This window comes from Oxyura jamaicensis, chromosome 5 (assembly GCF_011077185.1).
Source record: "Oxyura jamaicensis isolate SHBP4307 breed ruddy duck chromosome 5, BPBGC_Ojam_1.0, whole genome shotgun sequence".
Taxonomy (NCBI): domain Eukaryota; kingdom Metazoa; phylum Chordata; class Aves; order Anseriformes; family Anatidae; genus Oxyura; species Oxyura jamaicensis.
In genome coordinates, this window is record NC_048897.1 from 9,634,721 (window position 1) to 9,645,109 (window position 10,389).

At 51.5% G+C, this 10,389-nt stretch overlaps 1 protein-coding gene across 8 annotated transcripts in view; it reads right to left on the reverse strand.

The window, feature by feature from the left end:
- The window catches only part of CRACR2B (calcium release activated channel regulator 2B), a 43,299-nt gene extending 33,560 nt beyond the window's left edge, over nt 1–9,739 (reverse strand). The window contains exon 1 of one of the 8 annotated variants that reach the window (XR_004751214.1): nt 1,062–1,366. Coding sequence is in view for 4 of the 8 variants with exons in the window: in XM_035327260.1 (XP_035183151.1) it covers nt 1,062–1,354 (293 nt within the window). In the remaining 4 variants the exon portion in view is untranslated. Of the gene's footprint in view, nt 1–738; nt 765–1,061; nt 1,371–4,688; nt 4,755–9,406; nt 9,412–9,664 lie in introns of those variants that run through there. The other 7 variants (XM_035327267.1, XM_035327264.1, XM_035327261.1 and 4 more) reach the window with 7 other exon arrangements.
- Between the last annotated feature and the right edge of the window lie 650 nt (nt 9,740–10,389).

Sequence of the window (10,389 nt, forward strand, 5' to 3'; positions counted from 1 at the left end):
CGCTGCTGCGTGACACTTGGGTACCGCTCAGTTGAAGACCCACGGGGATAACAGTGGGTATAAAGGTAAAGGCTCGTCCCTTTCTACGAGCTAAGGAGGTGCTGGCTGTGCTACACACCTTTCCTGAAATGCCACAGTAACCTGTGCGTTAGAAAAGATGAAACCTGTTTCCTGAGCACAGACACCTCTTGGCTCTCAGGCCACACAGAGTCTTGGATCCAGGGAGTCAACGCTCCCGCTTCCTCCCCCTAAAGAAGAGCGGATCCAGTCTGAACGCCCAGGAGCTCCAGGCTCTCCCACAAGGTACCAGGAATATCCTTTCCCTTTCTCACGCAGAAGGGACAATCCCAAGAAATTACGGAAAGCCTCGGATTGCCACGAGACAGAAACCCGGTGTTTTAAGCAGCTGCAAGCCCTGAACCACTCCTCCAGAACAACACGTGCAACGTGCACATGTTCCCCGCGCACCGGGGAGCGCAAGGAGCAAAAAACACAAGGAATGTTTCTAAAGAATAATTCTAAACTTTCACAAAGCATGCAGAAGAAAATCCTTAGTTGTCAATCCAGCCAGCTCACAACACCTGTTTTGTAAGGAAACATCACAGTCCCGCATATCGTAAACTCATAGTTCTTTTCCCTTTGCTCTGGAAAATGTAACTATTGCAGTGATTACTCCAAATCAGCAATTCCAAAACCATCGAGTCTCTAGAATTAGTTAAGTGACCTGCAGAACCTTATCAAAACTGAAAGCAAGTGCTTTCAGCCCAACACGCACAAAGACATTGGGTAATCTGAAAAAAAAAATGAAAAATTAACCATCTGCTAATTGTCTCCAACCCTTCCACACCAATCAATACATTTCCCCCCTGCCCCAGGAGCAGTGACCTTTTCCTGCAGGCACACGGTGTGCCCCTGCAGGCAGCGGGTCCGTCCCGTGTCCCGTTCCCTCTCTGCTTCTTTAAAGCAAAAGCAGGAAGTCAGAGCAGAAAGTCCCGAGGCAGAAACCGCCGAGACACAGCAGCTTGCAAACTCCTTCAGTCTTCCTTCACATAATTCCTTGCCTAAGAGAGCCTTCCTGCACCTCCTTTCCCCTGTTACACAGCCTCCTTTCCTCTCTCCTAGCAGCTGTCCCCAAATACCTCCAGAAGCAGGACGGTGTCGTTCCCCTTCCCTGCCACCAGCAGTATTCCACACCAGAAAGCCAGCGAAGAAATGACACCGCCACTGTAAACAGAGAATCAGAGCAGGTCCAAGCGAGGAGGTGTGGTTTGCAACGCTCCCCACGCATCTCATCCCCCTTCCAGCAGAGGCTAGCAGCAGTCGGTTCGGAAAGCAGCACGAGAAATCTTGCCATTATGTTCCCCTGGCAAATTCCTCATAATCCTGCCTCATGCAGGGCTTGTTTCTGAGCTGCCTAAGGCAAGGGGGGAAGAAATGGTAAGAAGCACTGCTCTCTTGTCCCGTGCTGACCTTACACATGCAGCTGGAGCTCCGCGGGGAAGGCACACAGCTTGCTGCCTACCTCCTGTCCCGCTTCAACAAGGACCATGCTGGAAACTGTCCCTGTGAATCCTGCCTTAAGTTTGATTCCACTTGTACATAGCTGGCTACTGCCTACTTCCCAAAGAGAGCTTGCGAGAAAGGAACAGCAAGGCAGAAGGCTACAGTGCAAGGAGCAGCTTCCCAAAGCACAACAGAACGTACCCCAGTGGTGGGACGTGCACCACGGGACTTCCTCAGCAAAGCAGCCTGAGATGCCACCACTCTGTATCCCACCACTAGCCAGAGCACTCCACCATCCCACAGCACCACCAAAAGGAACCAAAGCCCTCTGCCAGTTCAGGATGCTGAAGGAGGGTGTGCGTTTGTTGCTCAAAGGCAGCCCCAGCTGCATCACCTCCCCTTAGTGACAAGGGGTGACAAAGGAAGGAGCAGTGAGCACAGTGAGACCCCAGCATGCCAACTCTTCATCACTCAGCATGGTTTATCCCCTTTGCTCACCCCCAGCCCGAATGCCTCTTTGCACCAGCCTCGAGGACACTATCTGCCCAGCAAACAGCCTTTGCTGTGCAAGTCACCGCAGGGAGCAAACCCCATTCTTCCACCTGCTTCCCACTGAGAAGTCTCTGGCTGGCATCTGATCAGCAGAGAGCTCATCAGCCTACAGACTGCGAAGGGGGGAGCTCCAGACAGCCCCATCCTCCCAGCAGCAAGTAACGAGGGGATCCACGGGAAGCAAAGTTAGAGGTGGGTCCTTCCTCGTGTGGTTTTCTTCCCTTAGAGGAGGCTAGGAGCACAACCAGAAAGAATGCCTCCCTGCATTCCCAAAGATGAGATGACAAAACAAGGAAGAAAGGCTCCACACGAGCCATCACTAAAGCATGCCAGTTCCTCAGCCCCACAGCCCGAACCACCACAAGGCCCCTTCCTTCCCTACAGCCAGCTCTCCCGAGACATCTGAGAGGAGGGCTCTGTGCCGCAGGATGGCAGCCCTGCTCCCTCCAACTTGGACCTCCACAGCTCCACTCCTCTCCTCCCTGGCTTCGCCTCAGCCCCAGGACCACGCACCCTTTGTGGCGGGCTCTAGCACGGCAGCCAAAGCATAAAAAAATCAGACCAAGTGAGTTACCTGCCTCTGAGCAGGGGAATTTACTCACCGGTTTGTTTACTGTTGGTGCAGAGGAGACGCTTAACACTGAACCGTGGTCCCAGCTTGCACGCCTCCTGACAGCTGGGGCGCTGCTAAAACAGCACCCAGAAGGCACCTCAGGGCCTGCCTCCTCTCTAATCTCCTCCTGGAGTCCTTTATAAAGCCGCTTCTAGTACTGACCACAACAAAAAGCTTATTAAACAACAACAACAAAAAGCATTTTGGAGCCACATCAACAAATCTTTAGCATTATACAGGTAAAGGTCAGGGAACACAAAAAGTTATGGTTCCCATAGTAATGCTAATTCAACCATACTGCACATCCTGTGCATTCAGTTGTACGCGTTGAAAAGAAAAAGCCTTCATCCACTGCTGCCAGGAAGGTTTCTCATTTCCTAAAGACACTTGAATACCACCCCACCACACGTCCGTTGTTCAGAGAAGTGGATTTTCAGATCGGATCGGATTAAGCCAATCTAAGCATCGTTGCAGCCTCCCCATAGCTGGGGCAATCCAAGGGCTCTCGAGCACAAGTACAGACTGAGTGTTAGTGTTATTCGCCCAGCCTGAGGAGAAAAGAGAGACCCAGGCGTCAGAACAGCGTGAGTCACCAAACCATAGCCTGCACTGATCCTGCACCTGGACGGGGGATCCTGCACAAGGAGGGAGGGGAGAGAATAAATAGCCAACCCCCAACGCACCTATAGCTAGGACGTGGTAATCCACTTCCAAAAACACCAACTTCTTGGACATCAACAGCTTGACACATCCCCCTGCCTAGCGTCCTGCCTCACAAGTTCAAAAACGGGAGGCGAGCAGCATCACCGCAGGAAGGCAGAAAGAAGGGGACCAACAAAAGAGAGAAATGTTTTTTCCTTATTAATATCACTCGGTGAATCCTACTAGCCAACGCTGTGTTCTCCCAAGGCGGTGCTCTCCTCCTGCAGCAGCTGTTTGCTCAGTGCAGTTTCTCTCCCCATGTGCAGGTGATGTGGGAAGGGAACGGTGCGCACACCTCAGCTGGATTAGCGGTCTGCAATTTACATCAGCTAAGGAAATCGTGTTGAAAGCAGGACTGAGTTAAGTGTAATAGGAGAGGCTTGTTCACTTCCCTCTCTGTGGATCTGTCCTTTAAGACCAAGGGAGAGCAGGCCCATACACGCATCACAAGGAGATAATGATACACCAACCCTAAACTGGCAAGAGCTATTTATGGGATCATCGTGAACGAACCGCTGCCACATTGACCTCTCTCCAGCACAAATCCATGTGTTGCTGTGCCTGCTGACGAGCTTCTGACATCTTACCATTATATTTTACATAAAGCCCATACCGCTCTTCCCAGAGCGAGTAACTACAAGTGGTGCATTTGCATTTAGCGGCTTAGAGCGAGCAACCAGATTTGCATTGGAAGCAAAATACTTTTTTGTGCCATAGGAAACGCATTAAATCAAAGGGTTTTGTGCATCTGTGTGGAGCAGAGGATTATTCCTCTGGCGCTGTGTCTAAATGTCAGTTTGGGAGGGAGGGAAGGAGGGTGGAAGAGAATCCTTGCAAACCCCTCCTGTAAGAGGCCAAGAGGGGGAGGAGGATGGACGGCAGCTATCATGCACAGTAGCAAAGCATCCAGAAGAAGCATGCATTTGCAGGGGCATCTATTTGTCCTTTTTCCCTCCAATAAATCCAGATTCTTTCCCGAGTTCCCACGATACAAGGCAGAAGGGCACTGCTCAGGACAGCTGACACCCTTGAGCTTCAAAACCCAGGCAGCTGAAGAGAGAGGCTCTGCCACGCGCTGCTGACAGAAAACCCCTCAGCCCTGTCAGACACCGGGGCACCTGCACAGCCCTGTTCAGAGGACCCCAAGCTCTGCAGGCCCACCGCTCACAGAGCTGCAACTCCAGTCTTCAGCAGCACAGGAGCACACAGCACAAGTCCTTCTGCCTGCAGAGCCACCGGGTGGCTGTTCCTTCACTCACACCCTCCGGCCTTGCTGTGACCGTCCCTCGGGGCACAACCACACCACCGTCACACCCACCTTCCCTCCTGGGCTCCAGCGTCAAGTCTCCACATTTCACCGAGGCGAGGCCTGGCAGTTCCTCGGGGCTGCATGAACCCCGGCTGGCGGTTAGCCGTGCCTGCCAAGGGTAACAAGGATTTATTTGGGCACGGTTTATCTTATCTAAACGATGACGCTCGCCTTCCTCCTTGGGCAAAGCTCAGGAGCTCTGTGTCTGCTCCAGGAGGGCAGCTGGACACAGGCCAATATCAAGGAGGAGGCCTCTGGTGATTCACAGCAGAGAGGGAAGGCCAGCCTGCTCCGCAGGGCAACCTGTCCCACCTGCAAAACAACACGGATATTTGCATTTGGCCCACAAGTGAGAGCGAGGTGGAAAATAAGTCTCGGCAATATTTACACACCTCATCCCTTCACCTCAGCTGCTCCAGGCACGGTCACGCAGCTCACTTTCTCTGGACGCAGCACAGCCACGCTGGTCCTCGCCGGTAGATAAGGCCTGGGCCGGCTGATGTTGTTTTTCCGGGAGTCAGACCATTTGTCTGGAGAGGAGATTTCCAAATCCGTCACACTGCCAACCCACAGGCCGCCCACAGCTTAGATGAGCTCAGTCTCCTCTTCTCCATGTTACAGAGGGAAAACTAAGCCAGATAAAAGCACTGCTCTGAGATGTTTTGCTGAATGTGACAGAGCATTCAGCATATTCAGCTACTGGAACAGCGAGGGCCATCAAGTTTTCCTGTAGTATGTACCAGATGTGCCTCCCTGCACCTCTCCCAAGCCCTCACATGGACTTTTTCTGGATTTTTCCCAAAAAGTTTTTCCTCCACCTTTCAGGGAAGCGTGGCAGATAGCAGATGTAGCACCCTGCACCTGCAATCCGCCAGCATGAGCAGACCCCGGCAGCACTCCTACAGCTCCCTGCACATGCCCTTAGACTGGCTCACACAGCTCCCTCCTGGCTAACTGCTTTAATTACACCTTAAGAATAGGTCAGTAACACTGCACAGCCTAAGCATGTCACATTTTTATTTTTTACACCACATGGACACCAGTCTTAGACCTCCAAATGCCTACAGATATATCCTACTTGTTATTTGTTTGAAGAGCATGAGGTAGGAATCAGTGAACGGCTGGATATTGTTACCTTGATTGCACAGCTACAGCAACAGGAGTGGATGTTTTCAAACCTTCACAGCATCGCTTTGGCCTTCAACCTGCACACAGGCTGACGGCTAATTCTTTCAAAGAGCTGCAGAAGAGGTCTTAAGAGCTGCCCTTATTCGTTCTTTCATTTCCTCTTCAGAACGCAGGTTGCCTTGCCCCACATTACATTACGTGCTTTGAACGCTGACATCTTCCCACCTGCCTGACCTTTCCAGCATTACAAGCTCAGGCCAGCCTGCCACAGCAGATGTCAGGAGGTTCAGGACTCCTGGTTACATATATAGAGGTCTCTTGCCATCCTCAGGACTACACCAAGTGTACCTGTAGGACTTTCAGTTTTGTGTAATTGTTACACATCCTCCCAAATCAGGCAGTCTCTTCCATGTTGACAGGACCATTATCTTGTGCAGAAAAGCAATACAGTCTTGTACCAGCACAGAGATTAAGACTATAAGCAGACACACAACAGCTCCTCCTTTGGATGACATCTCTGCTAAAGGGATGCTCTTCAAGCACACACTTCACTGCCCATTATTCCAACTGTAGCCCAAGTAGACAGAAAGAAGGGATGTTACAAGCCTCTTCCTTCTCGATTTCATTACTTGGCAGATTTTCCCCTAGTTATGCCAACCAGCTAAGACCACTGTACCCTGCATCATACCACACTTCCTTCAGAACAACCCTACAATTAAAGTCAGTCTCTAAAAACACAAGACAATCCTTGCTCCCACTTTAGTGCTCTATGACACAAGGTAAGAGGAAAACCCTTGGTTAAAAAGTCCACAGGGCTTCCCAACCATTTTGCCCAACCTGAATGAAGCATGGGAAAGATAACCAAGGCTCTAGACATCATTTGAAAAGTCACAGTATCACAACCCATAAGAGCCATTAACATCAGGTTTGGCATCATTTTCTCCCAAAGCTTACACAATTTGTTATTCCACTTAAAGGGCTTAGGTCCTGCAGTCAAGCAAAAAACTGAGGTTCACGCATTCCTGGCAGCTTATACAGAGACACAGAAATATCCACAACAACCAGAAATATTTAAGGCAGATCAGCATGAGAAAACAAACTAATAACACTACCTTCAAAAAAAAAAAAAAAAAAAAAGCCAACACTTAAGTCATCCCATGGCACATTTTTTTTTAATGTCTGCCTGGTGATTTTCAAACACTTAGGGCTGCCAAACTTTGCGAACATATGGCCTCAGAAGGGCACATTGTGCTTGTTACTGCAGCAGAAGTGTACAGGGAATGTTTAGTGAACCCACCTCAGTGCTCCCTGAACAGCTGCAGAGGTCAGGTTTGCTTAGCAGCATGTGTAATTAGGTCCATGCTTAGCAAAATCCATCTTGAGATCTGCCAAGAAATTAAGGTTTTAGACTGCAGGACAGGTGAAAGAGAAAACTGTTAGAAAAATACTAAGAGAGGCAATTGGAACAACACTGAGCAGGAGTATCTCCATTTCAAGCTGCTGGGCTGTGCTGTATCACAAAGGGAGCACAGCGACAAAGGACATAGAGCCTTACTGTTTCAACACTGCTCTTTGGATGCTACAACAAAACAGATCATTCAGGATTCAGATTTGTGAAGTAAAACAAATATTTCCACCTTAGCCTTTATACGGACAACAAGCAACAGTGTCTGGCAGGAACAGGGAAGACGCTGCTCTGCTCAGCAGAAGAAAACACACTACAGCTGAAGTTTCTTGTCACTGTCTTTAAAATCAAGATGAGCTCCTGCAAGCAGGCAAAGAGAGGTGGGAGGATTCAGTCCCCAGAGCAGCCTTATCAAATCAAAAAGATTTAGGCAGTGAATAACATGTGGGCTATATTATGGAAACCAAACCTAGTTTACTGAACGTGAGGATCAATATCTGCAAAGCTCTCTGACCATGAAGAACGCAGTGCCGGGAGCTGTGCCTATTTGATTTATGTTACATGTCAATCGAACCTCATCCCATTAGTTTATTCTCCGAGGCTGCCTGGCAAAGTCACGAGTAACAGCAGAACCCAGCATTGCCTGCAGACTGCTGAAGACAGCCACACACGGAGCCCTCATCTGCAATACAACTTTCAGACCAGTAGATGAAAGTCTTGATTGATTCTATGCACCAAACTGGATGTCCTACTTGACAAGGACAAACAAAACAGGCAAGCAGACTTTCCAAAAAGACACTTTACAGCACCCAGCTTAGCTTGCCATTGTCAGCAGAAAGACAAAAAGAATGATACCCTGTAGAATGATACCCCTCTCTGATCTAGCACAGGGATTCCCATAGCTCTCAGCAGATGGCTATGCATGTTTGTAAGTATACACCTGCTTATATGATCCTCAGAAATAAATATAGCTTTAGAATATGAAAAGTAAGGTTAGAATTGCTCCTGAACCTGCATAAAGTAAGCCTAGAAGCTATCAGTTTTCCAAGAGTCCCAACAACCACCGTCTCCCTCAGAACAACCAAAGGATTCAATAGATCACATTTAAACAAGGAAACCATATTTTGATTATCATGTCTCCTCAGGACATTCCTGAGCACAGCCATTTCTCTCTATCTGAGGCTGGCAATCACCGGCCTCTTTTTCCTCTTGCTGTTCCAGGAAGTCCTACAGGAAGGATCTGAGGTTTAATACACAAGTTCACTGAAGTGCATCCCATGCTCACGGGACGTTAAAGGGAAAGATGCTGCAGTCTGAAGGCAAGGCTTTCCCTTATGGGTGGGAAAGCTCTGGAATCTCTTCAAAAGGGAAGGAGAAGCACTAACGTAGCTGCTATAGAAACCCTTGGCATCAGTGCTGCACAAGAGCCACAGTGGCTGCTACCACATGCCCAGTGTCGCCTGCACCTGGATCTTGGCAAGAAAGAACAGAGGGTGCTGGAAAATATGTATATATATATATATATATATAAGATAAAATAAAATATCTTTATTCAGTTCTGCCACTTGCATACAAGACCAAGGTCTGTGGACTGTCAACTCCTAATTTCTAAGGAGCCTGCAGACTACAGAGCAACAGAGGGGGGAGAATGAACAAGGGAGAGCAGCTCCCAAGCCCAGATGCACCAGGACTGTGCTCCCATCGCCCAGCCACGGCTGCAGCTATGCCTTCAGAAGCAGCATTTGGTCAGGGAAGAGGCTTTGTGAAGGAATGCGAATCCATACCCATCTTTTGCTAGCGAGAGACTACTGGCAGCTGGGGAAGAGGCGGATATTTAGCTCTGAGCGAACAGGGACATTCACAGCAGACAGAAAGCCCTCGGCTCACAACTCCCCTCTCCTTGCTGCCTCGTCAACAAGCACACCGCAGAGCCGGCCAGTGCAGGTAGGGAGGGCAATGTGATGAGGGGACAGCACGATGAGGGGGTAACAACACGAAGAGGGGACAACAACACGATGAGGGGATGGCACGATGCGGGGCCATCAGGTCAACCTGATGGAGGGGGCAGCTGCCCACACCCCACATTTTCAAACACTGGGCACCGCCAGCTCCCATGGGACGGGGCAGATGGACGGGACGAGGTGCTCCAGACGGGGACAAACACCCTTTATTCCCTCTCACCGGCCCGGCCGACCCCCAGCAGCGCCTCGCTGCCGGCTGTGCCCCCCGAGGGGCTCCCGCCCAGCCGCCATATGGCAGCGCCCACCTCGGCCGCACAAAATGGCGGGGCGGGGGGCGGCCGCCCCGGCTCGGGGCAGGCACCGGCAGCTCATGGGGAGACGCGTCCCCGTTCACCCCCTCCCAGCCCCGCAGAGCCCCCGGCTCGGAGCTCCGGCCGAGGAAGGCACCGGCGCTGCCCGCCCCCCCAAGCCCCCCGCGCCTCGCCGCTTACCGGGTCCGGCAAAGGGGGAGCGGAGCGGGCACCTGCGGCGGCTCTGCCCGGGGAGAAGGGAGCCCAGGGCACCGCTGGGGGCCGCCACGACCCAGAACCGAGCGGGGCCGCGGGCTGGGGCTGCCCCTGCGCCCTCCGAGCTGCCCCGGGGGGCGAGCAGCACCCCCGGCCGCCGCCAAGGGCGAGGTGGGGCCGGGGCTCGCTGCCCTCAGCCGCTCCCCCGCCCGGGCACGGAGCTGGTTTGCGGAGAAATAAAAACTTGGTAGGTTAACGGCAGCGGGTTGCGGTGCTGGGTTTTGCTGTCACTGAAGGCGAGAATGCTGTTTGCTTCGTCAGCTGCACGCCGTGGTATTAATTATGATAGTTTAGTCTGGCCTGTGCTACCACATGAAGTGGCTTTTAGCACTTCACTACGCTCAGAAGGCTGGGAAAGCTAAAAAGAGAACGAGCCCTGCAGCCCCTATCAGGCACCTGCTGTAAAAAAACCACCCCATGTGGGTTTTGTTCCACCGTCAGCGGGGCTGCAGCCCAAGCCGAGCAGCGATGCACACAGAGCTCCTTGGGCTCGCACCGAGGAGAGAGCCCCCGGCTTGCCCAAACTCCAAAGGTGTCAGCCGCTGCCTGCCCCAGCTGGGCACGAACCAAGGCAGAACACGCTTCAGTGCTCCAGCCCTTCGTTTTCCTACAACTGGGCACATAGCAGCCAGTGCTGGAAGCTTTCGCTG